Source organism: Podarcis liolepis, assembly GCF_965112155.1.
Source record: "Podarcis liolepis genome assembly, chromosome: 3".
In the NCBI taxonomy this organism is placed as follows: Eukaryota; Metazoa; Chordata; class Lepidosauria; order Squamata; family Lacertidae; genus Podarcis; species Podarcis liolepis.
In genome coordinates, this window is record NC_139557.1 from 105,363,966 (window position 1) to 105,388,713 (window position 24,748).

At 42.8% G+C, this 24,748-nt stretch overlaps 1 protein-coding gene and 1 long non-coding RNA gene across 2 annotated transcripts in view; one reads left to right on the top strand and one right to left on the bottom strand.

Annotated features, from left to right (window-relative positions):
- Positions 1-24,748, top strand: part of LOC310703018 — a 429,179-nt gene that overhangs the window by 42,006 nt on the left and 362,425 nt on the right. The window lies entirely within an intron of this gene.
- The window catches only part of TTBK1 (tau tubulin kinase 1), an 86,524-nt gene that overhangs the window by 8,805 nt on the left and 52,971 nt on the right, over positions 1-24,748 (bottom strand). The window contains exons 11-12 of the mRNA XM_083494983.1: positions 24,437-24,612; positions 21,592-22,150 (exon numbers count right to left, since the gene is read on the bottom strand). Of these exons, the coding sequence (XP_083351109.1) occupies positions 21,592-22,150; positions 24,437-24,612 (735 nt within the window). The remainder of the gene's footprint in view (positions 1-21,591; positions 22,151-24,436; positions 24,613-24,748) is intronic.

The following is a 24,748-nucleotide window of genomic DNA, read 5'->3' on the forward strand; positions in this document are numbered from 1 at the left end:
GCTTTTACCTGGCGGGAATGTGGCCTTGAGCTGTAAGAATGACTCTTTTGCAGCTGGGATGTACCGTATTTTTCGCTCCATAAGACGCACCTGACCATAAGACGTGCCTAGTTTTTAGAGGGGGAATGCAAGGGGGGGAATATTCTTTAAAGGGAGCGCTGAGCAGAGGCTGTATGCATCCCAGGCTCTGCTCAGCGGTCCCTTTCACGATCCGCGTGGAGCGTGTGTGCGGCGCTTGCAGGCTTTTCCCTGAGGAGGGAGAAGGGCAGCCCGTTACTGACAGGCTGCCCTTCTCCTTCCTTGGGGGAAAGCCCCAAGAGCCACACACACACTCCACGCGGCTCTTTAAAGGGAGCGCTGAGCAGAGCCTCCCGCCTGCATTCGCTCCATAAGACACACATTTCCCCTTACTTTTTAGGAGAGAAAAAGTGCGTCTTATAGAGCGAAAAATACGGTACATTGTAACAAAGTTAAGAGTCACATCCATTACTCTTCCCACTTTTTCCAGTGGGGTCTCAAATTTCAGTGTGATGCCAAAAATCTGCTGCTGCCCTGCCTCGTGTGCTCCATTCTAAATCACAGCACCCCCGAGGCTCCGCCCCAAATGTGACCAAAACAGTTGCGCTTCTCTAAATCCGCCTCTGCTTTTGCCTCTGGGTCCACCCACCATTAGTATGCAGAAAGGTTGCTCACAAGGGAATGAAACCCCTAGGATGAAAAAGGTGCTCCACCAGTTATCTAGAGTCAGATTAAGCTGCTTATATGGGGTCAGCTGTTTTGCTGATCGAGCCCAGAATTGTCTATTTTGAGTTGCAGCAGCTGTCCAGTCTCAGATAGATGAAACCATGAGCATGGGGATTGATTAGTGGAACTGCTGAAGGAATGACCAGCCGAGAGAGAGCAATGTCTCCTGCACTTGTGGTGTTCCTCTTGCACTCATGGGAGTACATTTGTCCAGCAAGGGTGATCTCTCGCCCCGCACCGCCTCAAATAGCACAGCGCTTGTTATTTGTCTAGCCCTATGAGTCAAACCCTTTTATTCCTCTGGCCAATTTTTTAAGCCAGTCCAGAACACTGGATTTTACTTTGTGAGCCAATACAGTGGTACCTCAGGTTAAGTACTTTATTCGTTCTGGAGGTCTGTTCTTAACCTGAAACTGTTCTTAACCAGAAGCACCACTTTAGCTAATAGGGCCTCCTGCTGCTGCCGCGCCACCAGAACACCATTTCTGTTCTCATCCCGAAGCAAAATTCTTAACCTGAGGTACTATTTCTGGGTTAGTGGAGTCTGTAACCTGAAACATATGTAACCTGAAGCGTATGTAACCTGAAGCGTATGTAACCCGAGGTACCACTGTAGCTCTAAGGAAGTTGGTGTGGGTGCAGATGAGTGTCTTGGGAGAAACTATACCCCATGTTGTCAACTTTGCCATATGAGTTGTGCCCTCAGCTGAAGTGAGTGACATCACCAGTCAATCTGAGGCAGCAGGCACACTAAATCTTGCTACCACCATTGGTCTCAACATGCTGGCATGCTCAGAGATGGCTGTAATCTTCTCTACAGTGCAGTAGGGGCTACCACTGGAGCTCTCCTGTCTGAACACACAGAGAGAATAAATTTCCAGCCACTGCACAGAACTCTCCTCGGTTCCTAGAACAGGAGTGGGGAAGCTGTTTTCTTCTCCATCTGTGCTATGAGGAAGATCAAGTTGTTGACCACATCCCAGCTGGGGTGGGGAGATGAACCATTTTCCATGCTCCTCCCTGTCCAAGGGATCACTAGGGAAGTCTGGAAGGGAAAGGAAAGGGTGGGGTGTGTGTGTGTGTGTGTGATAGAATCACAATATAGAGTCCAGAGGAACTCCAGAGAAACTCTACTCTGCTGTCCAGACAGCAGGACTCATCAAGAATAGCAGGGGATTTCCTACCCGCAGTTGAAGTCAGAGGTTAACTCTGTCTTCCATCAAGAGGAGGGGATATCCCAGAAGGGAAATACTTTGCCCTGGTTACATATGGGGGGGAGGAGTGCACATATACTGGCACTGCCCAATGGCAGAGTTCTTGAATATGGATCTGAAAGTTGCATAAGAACAACAAAAGTATTTTTTTCCCCAATGAAGGTGAAACTCAAAGAAAAACAACCATCACAAAGTTCTGCCTTTGATTCTTTAATAAGGTTTTGGTAGTATACAAGCTTTTTTCCGATTGTCTGGATACATGGATTTAAAAAAGGCACAAAATCCATTGCACAGCTTCGGTTTAGTTTTTTGTTTCTTTTCCTTTTTTTAGATGAAGTTGCTTGTTAACTGTGATTTCAAGTGTAGGATCTTACAGTACTCTGCAGCATTTACAGCGTGTTCTACATACCAGTAATTCAGTGCATGCTTTTATACATGAGACAGAATTAAAATTCTCTCTCGCCTTTAGCCTCTCTATATACACAAATAATACAGTGCTTTTATTGTGAAAAAAGCTTCAATATTTTTTATTCTTCTTGCATGCTTGGTGCGCCCGGGAGAATAGTGCAAGCATATTATACAATGTTATTGCAGTACAAAAGGGTGAAGGGTGGGGTGGGGATTTGGGAGTGTTACCTTAGGATCTTGCGGGGAATACACGCAAAGAATAAAAAGGCTCAGGGAAAACAAAACTTTTGAACCCCTTCAGGCAGCTTGGTCCTTCCAGGCTAATTCCTGCTCTCCCTCAATTAAAGGTAAAATATGCCACTCTCCCAGGGAGAAGGGCCTCCATGCCTTCCTCAGCTGATGCCATGGCAAGCGCTCCTGCTTAATATATGTATGTCCTTCTGCAGTGACTCCAAGACAATCTAGTACCTGAGGTTTTCAAGGGGCTTTCTAAACATTAAGAATCTGCTGCCCGTGCAAAAAAAAACAAAAGAAAATGCTCAAGATATCCAAACTAACGTTTTGGAAAAACAATTCAGGATGCACCTGTGTTCTAAGACAAGAGGCAAAGGTAACGCAGTTGGCTGTAGGATCACACACTCTCTTTTCAGAGTGATTTCCCCCAATCTGACTTAATTCTGTTTAGGGTATACACTGACATAAACCCCAGTGCTGGGGATTTTCCTCTAAGGACGAAGAGCACAATCCCACAGCCTGTTGCTGATCTCTCAAATGTTGCTCAAGAGATCAGCTCCTTTGTGTGTCTGGCCCTTTAAAGTGATGAAGAGTGCAATTCTACGCACACTGACTTGGGAGTGATCCAAAGTGAATTTAACGGCACTCACATCTGACTAAAGTTGGGTGTCCATGTTGCATAAACAGAACAGAAAATAAATCCGACTCTGCATCCTTTTATTAAAATCTCACTACCAACTGAAGAGTAGCAGCAAGCCTGCAGTTTTAGGAGATAAGGCGAAGCAAGGATATGCTGGTCCCTGAGGATTTTTATTATTAATTATTATAACTGCGCATCTGGAAGCTGGAAGGCCTGAGAAACAGAAAACAAGCATCTGAAACTGGAAGAGGCCTTAGCCCTGAGAAATGCAGCTGGCAAACCAACAATTAAGAATCCAGCTTTCTCTGGAATAGATTTGTTTTTAAGTCAGGGCCTTAGCATATCCTGGAAGCAGCATAATCCTTTGCCAGCAGAATAGGATGTTTAGATGGGACTTGGAGACTTGGGTTTTGAACCTCCTGGGAACCATGGACCTTGTATGATTCCTGCCTTTTGAAATATGAAAGGCACAGTGTCTTCCAGAAGAAACTGCACAGTGGAGCGACAGTAATTCCCTTCCCACAACCTCAGCAGTCTACACTTAAGTGCTACAGCAGATGTATGACTTTCTAATACTTTGCTATCAGATGCTAGTTAACCCTTCACTGGCTTTTGTAGGCCGAGGGCAGGTCTAGATGGTGCCTCCCTGTCCTGGTTCAGCACTGCAAGTGTTGCAAAATCAAGAAAGCAGGATGTGAAGCCACCAGAAGGCACCTACTTTCCCATTACTCCCTGCTGAAGACACCCACTGCTCTGCAGATTACACAAGCCCATGTGGCTATCCATGGCTATCCCTTTGACATTATATAGGCCAATGAAGCACTAGCAAAGGCTACAATGTGGGTTGCATGGATCAGAAGTGCTGAAACTAAGCCCAGCTGGGTTTGCCCTTATTGGATCATTTGTTGTTCTATTTTATTGGTGGGGAGGATAGTAAAGCAGATATGGAAGGGAGAAAATTTCACTAACAATTGTTCTTGTCTCTACCTAACAAATAAGAGGGCACAGAAAAATCATCTGGGAAATATTAATTTCTCCCTGGTGCATTGAGAATGCTGAAGGTGACCTTGACCTTGCCTTTCTCAGGAAGGACCAAAGGGAAGGGGCAAGTAAGCGTCCCATGAGCATCCTTCTTATTCCATTGGTAACATGGAGCAGCTTTTGCAATGTGGGTACATTTCGTGTTGGCAGATCACCTGTCTGCACTTGCAATGATGTGTTGATAAGGAAGCTCTGTGATTTCTTATAAAGAAAGATATAATTAAGCCAGGTGCACTGAGGTGACAGGACCCAACAGAAAAACACATCACGTCATAAAAAATGGGGAAAAAATTCCGAAGCGCAAGTTTGTATCCGAATGTTAAGTTGCATGCAAGGTGAATGCAAAATGGAGGTCAACTTTCAACCCCCAGGTTACATGGTTTAGCAGCTTGTTTTAAAAAAAGTACATTCAATAGAAGATCATTTTCTCAATGGTTTGAGTAGTACAAAGAAGGACTTTCAATACATCAAATGGAGAATTAGAAACATTTTCTATAAATGTCATCTTTGTGCTGTTTCGTGGAACTGCTGATGCAGATCTAAATGTTATAGTGACCCAGAAAGTGATTAAATGGTAAGAGTCTAACAAGGTAAGAGTCTAACAAGGAAAGGAGCTAGAACAATTGACCGATTGCTTACCTTACTAGGCAACATTACACAAAACACACACCCTACCAGATTCATACTGTTGTGGGGAAAGACAACACCCAATAAATCACAATTCACAGTGCCACGCAGCTTCAACCAAGCGCTCTTGTACAGAAAGATAGCTGAAAGGGCATAGGGTGCGAGTGGTGCAAGATAATGCAAAACTATGGGACAAAACTATGATGGCCTAAGTCTTCAAAAGTCTAGTCCATTTGACCCGATGCTAAATCAGATGAGAAGCTGCACTGCAACCTCAGCAGCTCAGAGGACCAGGCTTGAGGGTTCCAACCCCAGTGGAAGTATACAATTTGTGCCCTTCTTCCAGCACTGGAATATGATGGTAGCATCAACAGCTGCACAGGTGCCTAACCCCTGGCACACAGGGGCAGAGCCAGCAGACAGCACTCTACATTGCCTGCTAAGAAAATGTGAACATCCCAGCAGCCCCTTCGCCATTAGCACAGCTCTAGGGTTGGGTGACGGGGGTGGATTTTGTTGGTAGCGTGTCTTTTATAGTAAGGAGAAGTGGGACAGAGGGATGGTGATTGTGATCTATGGACTACACATATGGTACCACTTTGCTGCTTCAGGAAAACTGCCAAAGTGATTTTTCATCTATCTGACTGAACTACTTTCTTTGCAATACTAAATTCAAAAACGGGGCTTGCATACTAAGACACTGCCTTCCCAGCACCAAAAAAGCTTGCCACATACCATTGTAAGACATATCAGGATGACAACTGCTGTTTGTGGGCCTTGGACACAGTGCCTCCGCATCCAGTCAAAAAAACAGAAGACCCAGTAGTTAAAACAACAATAACAATGGGGCAAATATGAGAAAGGGGAACACACTATTTGGTTTTTAATATGGCCTTCATTTCCATAACCTGCCAGTGTCCACCTGTAGCTCACATCATAAAGAAGGAGCTGGTTAAACAGAAGGTAGCCAGTTTGGAGAGGAAGAGGGAAGGGAAACCACCCCTGTTTCTCAAGCACAGGGAAACTGCACCAGAGCACTCCTGCTGCATAACCACAAAGATCAGGAGAGAAACAATGGTGGGCAAGATATGGACTGAGGCACAAAAACGTCACTTCAAGCAGCAGGCTGGGGTGCCAAGTTTATTCGTAGGTATATGTGCTAACCTGCTGCTTGAAATGACGAAAAGCTGGGACACTTACTTGCCAGTAAAACCTCCCTGTGTGTAAAAACACAAGTCAGCCCAATGGCAGGTTGGCAAGCCTATTCACAAGTAACATTACTCATGGGCTGGTGAGGAAGCCTGACTTAGAATAGGGGACATTGCTCAGTGTGTTATCTATCCAAAAACTGGGATGGTGGGGTTGTGGGGGATGCAGAAAACTTACTACATTGGTGAAGTACGAATTTTGCTGCAACAAAACATGGAAGCATCACACATCGCACATGCATCGCACACCTGGCCCCCTTCACCTTGGGGCAACCTGGTGTCTCTGTTCACAACCAACCCATATGAATGAATATTAGCAATTCTGTCCTCTCCCCCCTGAAACCACCTTATTCAAATAGTATTCACACACTAATGTGCTGAACAAGCAATAATGGCACATGGAGGAAGCACCATCAAAACTCATGAGAGAGGAATGAAGTAGCACAGACTGTAGTGCCTACTTCAGACACCTGCACAAAAAGATACATCATTGGGAAGCTCAGACTATTTCATGTTAAAGGAGCAAAAATGAAAGATATTTCACAGAATCTTTGATACTGGATTCACAGTAATGGATCTATGGTGTAGTTTAACACACACATAAAACAGAGATCCCGACCTTCTTTGGATATTAATGAACCCTGGATGCTTTTTCTCTCTCGTCCAGCCGGAATAGCATCCCCAGGTCCTGCATACACTCCAATTGCATTCTTCTTTCTTACATCTTCTCTAGAGCATCAAATTCACTCTCATTACACAGCTTATCACAAACTGGAATATAGCAGCATTGGGACTGTTGAATCAAATTGTCCTTTCCTTCCATTAGAGGTGGAGGAATTTCAACAGCAGAACAAGGATTTTATTATTATTATTATTATTATGGAGTAGCTATGTTAAATATATAAATAAATAAATAAATAAATACTATGCATATATATACAAGTGTGTACATGTTTTTGTAAAGCACTTCAGAACATTTGGGATGAAAGATGCCATAAAAAGCTAATATTTCATCATATATACATCATATGGAGGAACTGCCTGCCTGTTGTCTTGCAAGCCATTCCCAAACCATAGGCTGAGTTGCTGCAGAGTCATGGAATGTTCACAAACATTCCAATTTGTAAGAGGAAAGTGCCATTCAAAGTATGCTGACTATCAGAGCCACTGCTCTGAAGGAAACCAAAGGTTTGCCTGGGAATAGAAACTAAGGGAATGCCAACAAGAAACTGGATTTGTGTGCTACTGAGAGGAAGGGGACGAAGAGGCAAACAGGGCTGATAAACTGAGTGCAAAGGCCGCTAGAGATAGGGTAGTTGGAGGATGGGGCAGCAATAATGAAACATATGGTATTGAGAAGCAGATGGAAGAAAGGGCAGAGACTGCAGGAAAATGAGGTAAAATAGTGTGCTAGGGGGAAAACCTTGTAAAAGGCCTACTGGCAAATGGAATTGTTGTTATAGGGAAGACAACAGAGGGGCAAGGGACTAAATAAGGAGCTGAGGGACAAGAAAACCAAGAAGGTAGTGGTGGTAATTTATTGTATCAAGTCAAAACAGAGCTGAGGTCTCCCTCTCATATGAAACTTTCACGCAAAACATAGCTCAAATTTTATGAGCAACTCCTGTGTTTATTGCTCTTTGCAGTTTTTGAGAAATAAACAATCCAATAGTGCCCACTGATCTGTGTGGATGAAAAGATTTTGGTCTTTATGAAGCACAGAGCAAAAACAATCCAAAAAGCTTTGCCCTGTATATTCTCATAATCTAGAGACCTTTGAAACAAAACTGAACACTCACCAAGTCTCTGGTCCTCAACACATTACTCTGTTGGTGAGACATTGCTGGTGCAAAGCCCATTAATTGCAAATCAAGTTTGTGTCAGTGAGGTATTTTGAACTTCAAGCTGCTTGGCAGGAAGAAGCTATTATTTTGCAGCTCAGGCTTTGATGCAATGCATGCTGTATAAGCAAAACTGTGATCACTAGAGCTGGGTTTCTCCTGCAGGATCAGCCTGAAGAGAAAATGTTGTACTAAAAATATGAGTACAGGAAGCTTTCCATTAACTAGCTTCCTCAAAACATAAATTTCATTGCCACTGTAAAGAATGCTATTTCTGATGAGAGATTAGGAGAATTGGAACATGACTCTGTGTTTACTTAGAAGCAAGTTTAATGTGTTTTATTGTAAAGGTAGTGTGCATAGGACTGCAGGCTTAGAAATGCAAGGTCTATACTTTCCATGTGTGCACACGCACAAACATATCAGGTTGAAAATGACCCCCCTGACTCAAAGGGATACTAAATTCTCAAAACTGGAGGATCAAAACCTCTTATTATTCTGTTCCATAGGCTCTTATCTAACCCCTTAGAATGGCAAGAAATGCTTCAAAAAATAAAACTAAGTAGGAATGGCATGGCTAAAAACACACACAAACATACATAATGATATCTTGAAACCAGAGAGAACTGTTGTGCGGAATTAAGATAAAATCTGGAGGAAACCAAAGAAAATTCTGCTGGCGAGGAAGTAAAATTAACAGAAGAATTTATCTCAAGTTAAGACCAGTACTTGGCTATGCATATAAATGATACTGAGGCAGCCTTAAGTTTAGACTTTCTTCTCTTAGAAAACGGAGTGTTTGAGAAAGTGAGTGTGTCTGATATATGTACTGCTTTGAATCTCTTATCATTTCCTAAGTTTTTGTTGTTCGGTTTTTTTCCGTTCTAAAATCTGAGAGAGGTATGTAGTTTGGAATTTGTCTGGTGGCCCAGAAATGCTCCTGTACATCTGAAAGATTCAGCAGTTTTCTCCTGGGACTCCCCCCGCCCTTAAAAACACACACACTATAAATAATCAGCTTGAAAACAGTCCCATTATTTTTGTTTAGTCTGACATCACCACTTATGGCGAGCACCACTGCAGAAAATGGCAGGAAGGAATGCTGCTGGGAAGACTGCAGCCAAGTCTCTAGCTGAAAGGGTATACCATTATCAAGTTCTAAATGGTTAAAAGGGGCTGTGCAGGAAGTGTGTCAAAAAGCACAAATCTTTCTGCTTTGAAAAGAAAACTCACATATTGATAAGCTTTGCTATCAATCGCAATAAATGCTTTTAGAATGCACCACTCATTTGCAGCTGAATTATCACTATACTGAAGAGTAGACCTTTGAACCTAGCTGAAAATCTCGTATCTGCTCCCCCCTTCACCTGGCCTTTGCTTAAAATCATGACCCTGGTTGGCTTGCATTTGAGTTACTTTGACAAAAGCACTTAGTCCATTCCCTCAGGGCCAAGGAACATGAAAGGCTCCTGTGCAGCAATTAAAACCCAGGCAGGCTATAGAGGCAATCTATTGAGCCTCCTGTTGTTGTTTTTTTACTCTAGATGAGAGTTCCATCACACTGGACAGTTTTGCAGAATCTGCTCTTTTGATGAGTAGGAGAGCACAGCAGAAAGCACAGCAATAAACAAATAAATGTTTTTTTAAAAAATGATGTTTAAGCCAGTTGGGATTTGGAGGCCCAATTCCAGTGTGTTGACCATTCCAAGCTGGCATCTCTGTGGGGCAAGCCTTAATTATCTTTAAAACACCCCCCATAATAATAAAAAACATGCTATTAAGCCCCAGGAAGCTCTATAGCACAAAACCAACTACTACACCAGAACCTTCAGTATTCTGGTTCTTCAACCTTGGACTAAGGTTCTTTAAGTCTTATGTTTTGTTCTTCGGTGAATCTGCTCTAAGCACCTCAGCATCGCTCAGCTCCTACACTGTTCAAGAGACCTGGATTAAGCTGGTTCATGGTATCTCAGTTTAGGTCAGGATGATACCCATTTAATGCTAAACAAAACTTTCGCTTAAGACAAAGGGAGATTTTATCAAGTTTAACTGTGCACATCAAAGAGGTTCACACCTTGCAGTGGGGTAGGCAGGGTGGTTGGAGGCTAACTGACAATTTTAAGTCACATTTGAGATTTAAAGACACCTCTTCTCTGGCTCTGAATAATCTAACCTAACCAGCTAAAAGCAAGGGGTGGCTCTCGCAACAAAAATCTTGCTTTTTCATACTGCCCGAATAGATTTTGGCTGATGAGACTTTGTCTTCTCCACCAAGAGAAGCTGGATGATTGAAATAAAAATGAGTATTTTTGTCACTTTTCAAGTTAAAAACAATTAGAATTGGTTTAAGTTGGTCAGTTCCTTCTTATACACTAGCTTGAAATCTGTTTCTCCTCAGAAATGCACAAAGCCAGGCCAGAGGCAAGAAGCTAGCCTCCTTGTTTCTGAAGCCAGGAAGCCTTTATAGCAATCAATAGATGGGTTAAGATAAAAATTGTTGCTATACTGTCATGCCTGGCAGATAGAGTTGGAAAAGAATAAGTGCAGGCGGATCTACGCAGAGTTAAGTGACAAAAATAGTCACAGAGTGAAGACAAAACCACAGGGGTGCAAGGGCTGCAGTCTGTATGCCTCTCACAAGCTGCAATAAAAGTACTGTGATTTTGGCTGTCAGGGTGATTTGCAAATATGTCAGTGTACATCCCTCTCAGCTCCTGAGCTCTTGACCCAAACTTCTCATGCGTGTTCACCTGAATCAAGGGCTGAGTGAAATCTGAGGGGAAGCACAAATCACAGATCAAGAATTTGGTACAAATTTTATCTGACTGGGAAGACAGCTCTCTCTGATACCTGCAGTGTCCCTCCCCTGTCTCCTGTCTGTTTGCTGAGACAGCCCTACGCTCGTCACCCCACTGCTGGAGGCCACCGCCACAGAGCCCTGATGTAAACCTCTTAATGCGTTACATGTCCATACTATTTGTATTCTCATCTTGAGTCGTGACGCAGCCTCGGGCCCAGCAAGCTGGAGAATGAGAGAGGTGGGTGTTCTGAGTCTCTGTGTTTTGTTTCTCTCGCAGGGGACTTGGAAGTTTACAGTACCTTTGAGGCCAAAGTTGTCTGGGATTCAGTATTGCATTAAATGGTGACACACTGGGCAGGTGGGCTCTATTATTGCATTACAAAGGCTGCTGCTTCCCCCGGTACAGGCTATGTTTTGTGTGTGAAGCGGGCCCACACCTGCTGGAGCTGGGATCTGGAAATGCGGAGGACAGAAGGCATGAGTCTGTGGTTTCCTGCTGTGAGGGGCATGTGCCTGCGGTGGGGCATGCGCACGGGGCTGCTCTCCGCCGAACGGCTGCGCTGTATGAAAGTGCCGCCAAGGTGAGGGTACTGTTCTGTCTCCAGGGTTGAGGAGGAGAAAACGGAGGACGCCAGTCTTCTGAGGGGGCTGTACCTCGGGAGGGAGTGCTGAGAATGCCTGTCCTCCTCCAACTGCAAAAGACCAAGAAGAGTGGAGGAAAAGGTGTCAGGCAAAGACTTGACTCGCCCCTGGCTTGTGCTGCGCATGCTGTAGAAATCTTCACTGGCGGGCAGCAAACCCTCTGGCTTTGCAGGGCTTTAATTACAGCCTCGGGGTTCACCCTTACTAGGCTAACACCACATTGTTACTTGGAGAGGCCTTTTACGTGCAAGCCACCAGTCCTGATTTAAAGCTTTTAATGTGCTACATCTTCAAAACATCATACGATGTAGGGGCAGGAGTTACAGTTATGCCCTACCATTAAACCTTCACAGAAGGGGAGCAGGCCTGAACTTCCGTTAAGGTTAGGAAACGAAACCTCCCTTCCTCACCTTTCTGTCACTCCCTCTCTCAACGTTCCCTCCCGCCAACTCAGAGATTGGTTAATTGGCAGTTTGGATATGTTTTAGTGTATTGCACTTGTTACAGCAAGGAGTGATCTAATTAGGCATTTTTAAATTAAGTGTTAATGAAGGGTAATACAGACATCTTGCAACAGGGAAATGCAGTCTTTCAACCTATCAAATATGCTGCTTCAAGGTTTTCCTAATTAATCTTGATTGGCAACTCCACACGTACATGCTGTGAGCTTCACAGCAGTGGGCACAGCAAGGGCTAAAAGGCGCCCTGTCTAGCATGCATACACAACAAACCTGCTGCAAGTTTTACTGGTGCCTTGGAAGGTCAAGAAAAGGGAGTTGGGTGTCACCCCTGAAGGGACCTGCCCACCATACCTTTCTTTCCTCACTTGTTAGGCAATTTATTCCTCCTCTTCACTCTCCTTTACGCAAATGCTCACACAAACATACATATATTGTAGAAATCCCCGACTTACTCATTTCCCTTCCCTATCTCCTACCTACAGATGGGCCAAGTAGATCAATATGAGGACAAACTGAACATTCAGGAAAAACACAACATACAATAATGTTGTGCTACTGCATTGCTTGAAATCAGCAATTGTGAATTAGCTATTTGTGATAACCCTCGTCTTCAATTCCATCAATGGGAAGGAAAGAAACTTGCAAACTGCATAGTGCATAGGCAATTAGATGGGTTTTCTGCAGTGTGCTGTGCTCAAAGATTCATCCCCTTGCTTTGGCCAATGAATCAAGTGCTCTTCTTCTCCCATCTGCTCACAGCCACACAGCTGTACAGAATTCACAAGACTGAATTTGTTTTGGGAGGAAGATTAGCTAGATCTAACTGCTTTCTGGAGGAACGGTTTGCCCAGTTTTCCCTTTTAAAAATCTCTTCAAAGACTTTGCCCTTCAGGAATCTTGTACTAGTGCCCTGCTATTCCTAGAGTAGATTTTTGCTATAAGCCAACTTAAATTCAATACCTTCCACCCTCAATAAACAAATAACTGTTGCTCCTCTTTACTTTATCATTACAAGCCACCCCTTACTCTTCTTTTCCACAAGGCAAATGTCCCTACTTTCTGCAACATTTGTCACCAAAAACTTTATACAATCTTTATACAAACTTTATACATTGAGGTAGTCAATAACTAAATTGACTATGATTAAGCATCATACCTTCCTCAAAACTTTGCCCCAAAATATTAATCCTCACTGCATCACTAAATAGTCTCTGTTTTATTGAATGGTGTCTACCCATATAGATTGCTTTGCTCAGAACACCTGTGGTTTCAAACAAAAAAAGGCATCACATCAAAAAGTTACAAGAAATTTGAATCTTGAGCAGTAAGAGACCCCCTTACAGGGGGAACAAGTGATGCCTTTTAAGTGCAAGAGTCTTGTCATACGGACTAATATTAATATTCTCAGAGAGGCCACAACTTGACTATGTTGCTTTGGAAAGAATATTGAGCAACATACAGCATAGGTTCAAGAGAACATTGTCCATTCTTTTCATATTTTCCCAATATGGCTGTTCTGTTATTTACTTTGGAATGCCACATTTCTGAGACTTGGAGAGGAGAGAAAGAAAGAGAGGTGAAGTCCTGGCAAGATGAACACAAAGACATCTTGGTCTCACAGGAGAAGCCGCTTCAAAGGGAATGACTTCTCAACTTAGACGGCTGAAACAATGTCAGCATGAGCTTGTGGTGTGTTTAAAATCTGGAGGGGGTGTGGGCTATGATGGAGAGGACTGGGGTGCAATTGTGGCTAAAGGACGTGGTCAAAATAGTTAGCGGGCACAAAACAAGGTGCCCAAGGAAACAATCGGTAGAGAAGACAAGGGGATGAGGAAAAATGGAGCCAAGGAAAAAGGAGGGCATTGGGGTAAAAAATGTACATAGGGCCTATGGGGCATAAGAACATCCTGCTGGATGGCCAATCTAGTCCAGCATTCTGTTTGGAAGTATTGCTGCCTCCATCTGTGGAGGTAGAGCACAGCCATCAAGGCTAGTAGCCATTGATAGCCCACTACTCTATGAATTTACAAGAAGGGCTGTGTTAGCATTAATAATAGAAATGAACTGGCCCAAGAAGAGAGATCTGGAGAGTTGAGGAATGTGGGCCAGCAGCAAGGGGAGCACAGTGCTACTTGCCTGGAACTGAGACATTCAGCACTTTCATACTGTTGCTTTTTCCTGGTGGGATTCAGTCACATGCCAGTGAATTCGGGTTGCACAATTATAGCTGACTGGGAGGTTTTGCGCATCAAACCAGCTTTCTCCAAAACACTGGTTTTTTTGTGGTAAGGAAGATAAACTGGAAAGTGTAGGACCACACTTGCTTTGATGCAATGTCACCTAACCTCCCAACAAACAAATCATAATGAACGCTCATTAAAGAGTCAACTTTGTCTAACTCCTTGCAAAGGAATCAGGACAAATGCTCAACAAATAGATCATTGGGAATTGCTCACTGGCAGGGTTGGCACACTTTTTTTTAAAGAGCTGCACAGAAAGGAAATCCTGCCAGTCGTAGCTTAAGCTGTCCCTGTAGCATTGTGACTTGGCAACCCTCGGCAGGCAACAAGGACTTAGAGGCAGGGCTGGATTTCACATATTGTCCTGAACTAACGCAGGCAGCTAATTTGTTGGCTCTGGCATCTAGTAAATAATTGCATCAGCTGCCTTCAAACCACTGGGTGCCACTAATCTTCATGTTGCAACAGCCAGGCAGGATGGCAAATCACAGAAAAGGAGTTCTGTAGACTGCAAGCTGACTAAGGAGACCTCATATTATATTTCACTATGAAAGATAGGAAGATTGTAGCCTTCCAAGATCTTATTATGAGATAGTCCCTCCCTAACCTAACTGCCACCACAGGGGCTTTTGAGGGACCATATTGTCCTGAGGCGAGAGGATAAGCAATTATAACTTGTTCTTTCTTTCCCATTTATTGTAATTTTTAGAAACTGGTGCTTATTGTTGTAACTATACTGTAATTTGTGAGGCCTGCTTGAAAAAAAATTAACATAAATTTGCTGAAACTGATTGAACCCATGCTTCTATTCATATGTACTTTCTTCCCCTCCCCCCACCACACCCATTTTCTGGAAGAAAAATATATGCTTCCCCAGTACTTTCCTTTGATGTGACAAAAAGTTCACGAATATGTTATATAGCCAACCTATCTTTAAAAAGTTTCAATAAAAATACTCTGGATGGGGGGAAGCACAATATAAATGCCTTAAATAAATTAAGTTCAGACTGCCTTTTGATTTTTGAACATTTGGTACTTATAACCCTAAACAGGACAAACATCCTCAGGCCAATAACTCAATAGAGAAGTTGTACACTGTTCATCACTAAAAGACTAATAATCAGACAATGACTTTTCCTACATTTTGACCTGATTTTTATCATGACTGAATTTTAGTAGAGATTGGGAATTATAGGAAAGCTGTACCCTTTTAGTAGAGATTGGGAATTATAGGAAAGCTGTATAGGAAAGCTGTAGGAATCTTGGTTGACCACAAACTTGACATGAGCCAAAAGTGTGACGCGGCAGCTAAAAAAGCCAATGCAATTCTGGGCTGCATCAATAGGAGTATAGCATCTAGATCAAGGGAAGTAATAGTGCCACTGTATTCTGCTCTGGTCAGACCTCACCTGGAGTACTGTGTCCAGTTCTGGGCACCACAGTTCAAGAAGGACACTGACAAACTGGAACGTGTCCAGAGGAGGGCAACCAAAATGGTCAAAGGCCTGGAAACGATGCCTTATGAGGAACGGCTAAGGGAGCTGGGCATGTTTAGCCTGGAGAAGAGGAGGTTAAGGGGTGATATGATAGCCATGTTCAAATATATAAAAGGATGTCATATAGAGGAGGGAGAAAGGTTGTTTTCTGCTGCTCCAGAGAAGCGGACACGGAGCAATGGATCCAAACTACAAGAAAGAAGATTCCACCTAAACATTAGGAAGAACTTCCTGACAGTAAGAGCTGTTCGACAGTGGAATTTGCTGCCAAGGAGTGTGGTGGAGTCTCCTTCTTTGGAGGTCTTTAAGCAGAGGCTTGACAACCATGTCAGGAGTGCTCTGATGGTGTTTCCTGCTTGGCAGGGGGTTGGACTCGATGCCCTTGTGGTCTATTCCAACTCTATGATTCTATGATTCTAAACACAGCAGAACTCATTTTGAATCAGCATGCTTAGGATCTTGTTGTTGGCACCCATCTGACTTGAGAGACAATGGAGTGTGCCTCCAGGGATGAAGTCAAACTGCTGCATTAGCAGCACCAAAGTCCAGGTTGCAACCCTGGACAGTGTGTATGGAGATCCTGGGCTGCCCAGACAACAAGACCCTCTTCTTGGTCTCGCTGATGTGGTCCAAAGAAAAGTAGAACAATACGTTTGGCACCAGCTTGGCTGCAGGAGTTGCTAGAAGGAGGCGTACAAGACGCCATCCAACCATCTGATGTGATGGGTTTATTCCTTAGCCTTTTCTTCTCCTGAAGATATCCAACAAGCTTGTGTTGCTGCTTGTTTATGCTATAAACAAGATTAATTGTGAAATTTTAAGAGAGGCAGACTTATGCGGGTGTCTATATGGATGCACAGCTAGCTATAAACATACTGCATAGTGCCAACATCTTACACAGGCAATTAACTGTGTGATTAAAATGGTCTACAATAAATAAAAAGTACTAGAGGGCGCTTGGAAGTCCCATAGACCACTAGCAAACTTCCATCTCCGTAAGACAATGGCATGGTTTGCAGGTAATACAAAGCCATGCATGGTTTGTTTAACTTAACATTGATTTTGTTTACACATCCAAAGCTACCCCAACCAACAAATCAGAGTATGAAACCATGGTTCTAAATTGGCTTAAGAATCTCAGCTTGCTTCAAGTGTGGCTTCTTGTTATATCCGTATGCCAGCTTAATTCTGATTTGTGTTGGCACCTGCCCCCAGTCAGTTGCCCAACTACAGAGCATGAAGGAAGAACAGTTAGAAAATGAAACCAACTTTAGGTTTTAAAAAAAGCTGTTGTTAATTTGCTCATCTGTGAAACTAAACCTGGCTTGTTCAAAAACCGTGGTTAAAACATACCATGTCTTAGCTTTACATGTGAAAGCCAGTGGGTTTGCAATGATTCTTTGGATGAAAGCATGGATGAAACATCCCCCTCTGATCTATTGCAAAAGTTTGAACACTGATAGAGAGATTCAAACTTATCCAGCATCTGAATACCCCCATGGATTATACCAGGGTAAATCCAGATAAAGGGCAGCCAGTCACCCAAACATTTAAAAACGTGCTGAAACCTGGATTTGCCACATCACACTGCCATCACAGGATTATGTGGGTACTTCATGAAGACAGGGGTGCCTCTAACTCCACCATAACTTTCTGGTACTGCTGCTGTGGGCCTGCAATTATTTATTTGTGGAGTTCCCTTCTCCCTTTGCAGTAAACATCTCCTGAAGTGTGTTCACTGTTCATTGCCTCTGGTCTCATCTTGCAGTAGTATCTGGATCCAAGTCCTGCACTGAGCCAAGAGAGACTATATCTGGCAGAAGCAGGAATATTCATCAACTGACTACACATGGGTAGAATGAAGTTTAATCTGCTGTACACTCCTAAGGATTGAAGCTTTCATGACCTCCTACAGCAATTAGTTTCTAGCCAACATATGTGAAACTATTTATGTACAGAATTTCATACCTACCCTTCACCATATGGTCCAGAGGTGTGTTACAAAAATATAAAAATACAATATTAAAATCAGCTAAAACAATTTATGGCGGCTCCTAAAAATAAGTAATTCAGGCTTCAAAGGCCAGGTAAAAGAGGTGTGTCTTCAGCATATGACAAAAGCAATACAGTGAAGGTGCCAGATCCAGTTCCGTGGGGAGGGAATTCCACAGTTTAGGGAATTGTGTCCCCACCTCCAGGCCACCACACCCAAGGGTGGCGATGCAACTAACAAGAGGGCCTCCTCTGCTGATCTTAACACCCAAGGCACTCTGTAGGAAAGGAGCTCTCTTTCAGATATTTGGGACCGAAGTCATTTAGGGATTTGGACACTAATTTAAGCACCTTGCCTTGTGCCTACAAGTGAACTGGCAATCAGTTCAGCTGCTTTAGAACAGGAGTTAATTCTAAATGGGAACCCAAGCCAATAATCTGACTGCTGCACTTTGGACCAGTTGAAATTGCCAGTGTGTCTTTAAGAGCACCCCACAAAGAGTGTGCTACAATAATCCAATCTGGAAGTTACCGGAACATAGAGTACAGTGGCCAAGTCATTTCTGTCCAAAAGGGGTCACAGCTGGAAATAGGCAGTCCTAGCCACTTCAGTGCCAAGGTTGGATCCAGGAGTATCCACAAGTTACAGAACTGCAACCCCATCCAGAACAGGCCACCTCCCCACCTTTTCAACACGACTCAGAACCCTGTTAACACCTCTGTCTTACCAGGATTCAGCTTCAATTTATTGGCCTACATCAAATCCATTACTGCTTCCAAACACTGGTCTAACACTTGAACCGCATCGTCTGATTCAGAGGGAATGGAGAGATGGAGCTATGCATCACCTGCACGTTGATGGCACCTTTCTCCAAATCTCCTGAAGATATCTCACAGCAGCTTCAAAAGGTATTAAATAGCATGGGGGGGGGGGGAGATGTAACCCTGCAGGATGCCACAGAACTCCCATGGTGCCATAGCTACTTTCTCAAAATGGCTCCACTGTAATGCAGTGTTTCCCAAGCCCAGTCTGGAGAGCTCTCTACAAGGATATCATGGCCAAAGATTTTAAAAGCCATAGGGAGGTCAAGGAGAATGAGCAGAGTGACATTCACCCCATTTGTCTCCCAACAACTGTAACCAAGCAGGGCAACCAAAGCAGTTTCAGTGCCATGACGAGACCTGGAACCGGACTGAAATGTGACCAAATAATCAGCTTCCTTCAAGCTTGCCTGAAACTAGGCTGCCGTCATCTTCTCGAACACCTTGCCCCCAAAGGGGATATTTGCCACAAAAAAGACATTAAAAAAAAAAGTTCTTATATTCCTTACCAAAGCTGAATATTTCCCTCTCATGGTCTCTCCCCCTTAAAATCCTACCTTTTTAAAAGTCATTGAAAAGTACTTGTAAATTTGGTGACATTAATAATAATACTAGGAAGATGAAAGGGGAAAATAGGGAATGTCTGGCTGCCACAAAATCAGTATTTCAGCATTTTTCAAAGAATAATTGAAACCACTGAAAAGGGAAATCTGGCCAGTAGCTTAAAAGCATTGTGTTCTTGTGATCCAGTGGCTGGAACTAGCAAACAAGTCTTCATTGTATTTGTTAATTAAAAGATCTGTAGACCACTCTTTAACAAAATTGATCCCTGGGCAGTTTAATTAATTAAAGGGACAGAATTGACTTTAAAAAGCAACATAGGAATGCCTCATGACATATTTAGAGACACTATTTTCTCACAGAGGATAAGCCTTTGCTCATCATCTATATGATGGGATTAAAGGATTTTAGGAACTCACAAGAATCCGATGTAACCGGTCTAGTTCATGTTATTGGTATCAAATTACAGAGGAACATCTCTCAAAATCACAAGCCTGAAGCAGCTAGAACTTTCTTTAGTGAGATCTACAGTGAGCAAGATTCAAGTCTCAAAATGCCTGTGTGTGTGTGTGTGTGTGTGTGTGTGTGTACACCCAGGATAGTAAAAATGTTGCACAAATAGCATCTTCTCAACTTTAGTCCTGCCTATTATTGGCTTCCTTTGTCCTGCACCATAATGAAGATTCAAGTGCAGGATTTCTTTCCTTTGGACACTATCAGAATACAAGCAGCCTTTTCTTTTCTCCGTTCAACCACTGCCCCAATATCCACACATTTGTTCCCCTCAAGATCTATGTATTAAGAGTTATTTGTGTAACTTCACAACACATTAATTCAATTATTAATGTTTAGAGCTCTGGTTTTGTTTTGTTTTTTGTTTTTTTTGCACAGCTATGAACTTAAGCAATGAGTTAGAAAACATAGATTATTCAACCAAATGCAGAAATGGCTTGATTCATGGAACAACCTAGCTATTGGATAAATAATTTTTTAAGGAAACAGCTAGAAAGGTGTAATTGGGAACAAAGGAAACACAAGCAGGTATATTTGGGAGCCTGGTGAAGAAGTATGGCATTTTAGTTCATTTCAGCAGGATAACTGGGAGTCATTTACCATGTTCGTCTCTCTGGTGTCTACTAGATAACATTTTCCCTATAACGCTTAGCATTTATATAGCACTTTAGAGTGCTAAAAGTGCTTTGCGTACATTATTTTAGTAATAACTCATTTTCTTTAGCTTACCCAAAGGTGCTATAGGAAGTTCCTTTAACTTTCTGTCACTTTATAGCATAAACGTTCTGAATGGCAGTAATATTTGGGGGAAACTCCAGCACTGCAAGAAAACTGAATTGCTATTTCTCCCCCACATTTAACCTAACAAAAGTTATTATGATAACCTACTATGTTTCTTCCCCTGATGAACCTGGACATGGATCATGAATAGAAGAAGACACAGTTGCTGGACATGGGCACTGACCTAGCTGAGGAAGGGACAGCCAGGAAGGACTGGCATGGTCCAGTAAGACTAGATGCCCAATCTCTGGGGAGGAAACAGCTAGAGGAGAAACCAAGCCTCCAGACTCACAGCCAGCAACCTTCCCCACATCCAAGCTGCCAGCAAGAGGCTGCTGAAGATCTGCCCCAGGGATCATATTTACAGAGCCCCACTTACCATTTGTTTTCAGAAAAGCATTAAAGTGCACCCCCCATTCTAATACCATGAAATGATGGAAAGAATTCCCACCCATATATCTTAGCCACTTAGCTGAAACTGTTTTCAGTGAGCTCTGCTGTGGCCCAGCAAAATCCTTACAAATCTGCCTCATCCTACAGCAGAGCTGAACAAGCTGTGTCCATGGGCTAAGAGCATCCCGCAGCTTCACTCAATGTGGCCTCCAACATACAGCACCCTCTGTACTCTCATACCCCCCCCCCAGCACTTCTCATATCTTCACCCTGTCCCTAGGAACCTCCTATGTTTTCACTTTGTTCAAGCTGCCGCCAAGAGGTGGAAGTGAAAAGACACAGGTAAGCAGTCAGTATGGAGCACATGTGAGCTTGGACCACCAACCACAGAGTGCAGTTACTAGAGTAGCGTTGCTTCCTCTGGAATGACACTCTAGGCACTACACACTGTGGTTTAGACTTCAAACTCACATGTGCACATGTCTGCCTGCCTACCTATGTCTCTTCTCTTCGCAGCACAGAAAGGAATGGAAACACAGAACGAGGAGCACAGGGGTGGAAGTGGGGGATTTCAGAGGGGCAGAAAGGGCATACAGGAACCTAACGGGAAATCCACTGAACATCTATGTTTTGACACTTTTTTGCATCGAGGAGGGTTCATGTCATCCCACTTTCAACGGTGGTCTTAACTGATGATGATGATAATTTATTACGGTCGGAGACCAGCTTAATGGCCTTAATTAAATATTCTTGATACTGGTGCCATAATAATACTCATATTGAAAACATACCTCTGGAATCTGGTACAGCAGAGTAAGAATTCTCTGTGACAGATTGGGGGTGGGGACGTTTTCCTAGAGGCAACAACTTTATACAATCGAAATGGGAACTAAAGCAAAAAAAGGATGAACGGTGCTTATTTTGAATGTCTTACCTGTCTCTCAGGACCAGTAGGCTCAGATTCTCGTCTCCGCTGTCGGATAGCTGGTGCTGAATATAAGGGGGACTGTGTGGGGCTTCCTGGTTGCTGTTCATGTTTGCTGTCAGAGACTGACTGACAATGCCCTTCATGTCTGTGGGAACTGTCCTCCTCAGCCACAGGCTGCATACCCCGGGTTCTCCCATCATGAATTTTCGGCCTCACTGCCGCTTCTGCCCCCAGTCGCCTTCTCTCGTCACCCTCTTCAATAGGCCTCAGCTCCTCGGGCTCTTCATCTGTTGTTCCAGATGTGCTTGGTTCAGCACCAGGGTGGAAGTCCTTCAGTTCTGTTTCCTTATCAATTATAACCCACTCTTTGCTGTCAAAGTCCTCCTCCTCAGCCAGGGGTACCGATCGGAAAGCATTGCTGAGGGCTTCATGCTCCACAGAAGCAGACACATCCATCCTGCCACTTGCCTGCCTGTCTACCTGTCCGGTGTCAATGGACAGCATCTGTGCTGGCTGGGAAGAGCATACAAGCCGTGAAGGAGAACAGGGCAAATCCACTCGTGACCTGAAAATAAGACAAAAAGCCTAAGGGGCAGCAATAATAATAATAATAATAATAATAATAATAATAATAATAATAATACCCCACCCATCTCGGCAGCTTACAGTACAAATAAAAACATAGTAAAACGTCAAACATTAAAAACTTCCCAATTCAGGGCTGCCTTCAAGTGTCCTCTAAAACTTGTGTAGTTCTTTATCTCTTTTACATCTGATGGGAGGGCGTTCCACAGGAAGGGTGTCACTGCCCAGAAGGCCCTCTGCCTGGTTCCCTGTAACTTCACTTCTCGTAGTGAGGGAACCACCTGAAGGCCCTCAGAGGAGGACCTCAGTTCCGGGGTGAGCAATGGAGGTAGAGACCTCCTTCAGGTATTGTGGGCTGAGGCCGTATTCAAGGTATGTGAACATATTGCTTCCCATCCCTACAAACAGCTTTGCACAACAAGGCAGCTACTTGCTTTTCTTGTCCATGTTTTCATATAATCGCCTAAAAGCAGAACTTTCAGACAACCAAAAGAAACCTTGTCTGATGTTTGAACATTGATTGTGTAAGTGTATATCTAAAGACAATGGATAAAACGAGCACCCTTAGATGTACAGCTGGATAAGTGTTTAATGGCTATCGTATTTGTATTTATTTAAAACCCAATAAAAATTGTTTTAAAATTTAATAATCTTGTGTTAATCTCATGAACTACTTTTTCATTCTGTTAAAACCTATCATTGAAAGTTCTCAAACTTCACTCAGAACCAATTGTATTAATATTTTGAAAGTGAAAAAAGTAAGTGCAAAATGATAACTTCGTTGAGTTCATAACCTTTTTATAAATCTACAATCTGGATTTGAGTTATCCCTGCTGTGACTGCATACCGTGCAGTAAATATTATGCTGTATTTTATCAGTAATTATCAAGCCTTTCCAGGAGAAAGAGTTGCCCAAAACAGATCCACCAACAGGGGAAATAGATGGCATGCTAGTGATAAAACTAAAAGTAACCCCAGAGCCTAAATAAAATAATGGAAAATTCCCCTATCCTCTTATTAACTGATTGTAACCATATTACATGTCCTCTTGGTTTCTAGAATCCTCATCCGAACTGGATTTCTAGACCTCTCTGATATTGGGAAAGCTCTCATTACTCTTAAGGCAGAACATATTTAAACACCAATAATATGGTTATTTTTCTTGAATAAAAATGAATTGTGCTGCCCTTTTCCATTAGTATCTGAATACAGCAGAGTGTTCCTGAGATGTTGTGCCATCATAAGTCACCTTCACCATAAAACAGCAGAATAATCTTTAGCATGCAATAAACAATTCTATTAGGAAAGTATTACAGCGGATACGACCCACAATGGGTAAGCTCTGTACATCCAAGCATTCATTCATTTTGGATGAAAGGGATCCAAAATGGTGCTTGGAAATCGGAACTCATTGTCTTTCACAAACAAACTTTCCGTTATTTTAAATAAAACCCTATTAAGCTTAAACTGTAAAGACTTCAGACATCTCATAAAACCTCAGTTTTCTACCCAGGCCTATCTGGATCCTTGAAAGATTTATCCTGTTCAGTTGCTGACTTGATGTTTTAAATGATAGGTTTTTAATGATGTTCTGTGTAATAAAGACACTATATAATGTGTAACAGCAAATCTCCAGAGAGGTTTTTGGCAACGCCAACTTCTGCACTGGAAGAAAAGCATCTGGTGACTGTGTTTTTCTGCTAGTGATTTTCAGGACTAGCAACAAAAGGCTAGGATTTATTTCTTGTGAAAGGAGAGGATTCTTCCAGTTTCTCTCACATAGAAATAAACATTCTTTCACACAGAGAAGAAACTTTCTAGAACCCTCTTGAACTAATCAGGAATAGGAAAGATCTCTACACATCAGATCAATACTTTCTGTACTAAGAAATGAAAACTGACATTTAATATAAAAAAAATTCCTTCCAGTAGCACCTTAAAGACCAACTAAGTTAGTTCTTGGTATGAGCTTTCGTGTGCATGCACACTTCTTCAGATACGAAGAAGTATCTGAAGAAGTGTGCATGCACACGAAAGCTCATACCAAGAACTAACTTAGTTAGTCTTTAAGGTGCTACTGGAAGGAATTTTTTTTATTTTGACTATGGCAGACCAACACGGCTACCTATCTACAACTGACATTTAATGTACTTATTTGTATTTTACTTGTATTTTGATTTTATAAATTTCTGTAAAAAATGTTCAGTGGTATATAAATTTTCTAAATAAGTAAATAATAAAAAGTCCATGTGGACCATAAACAAACCTTCGCTCGTGCTGATCTCCTTTCCCATCAGCAGTGGAGAGGCGCTCAGACTCAGGGCTGTTCACACGACGGTATCTCAGAGAACGCCCTTGAGTCGTAGGGGAGTCTGGTGCAGCTCGCACTGGGGAGCTTGGGCACACACCACTTTTCTGATCTTCTTCTGCCAAACATTGTGTCTGCAAAAGATAGCAAACCCCCAAAACAACATTACAGATCCAGCTAAGGCACTGTAGTGAACATGATGCCAAACTCAGAAGCATCATTTGGAAGACTCAGGGCAATACAATCATGTTTATACTGTCTTGACTGCCC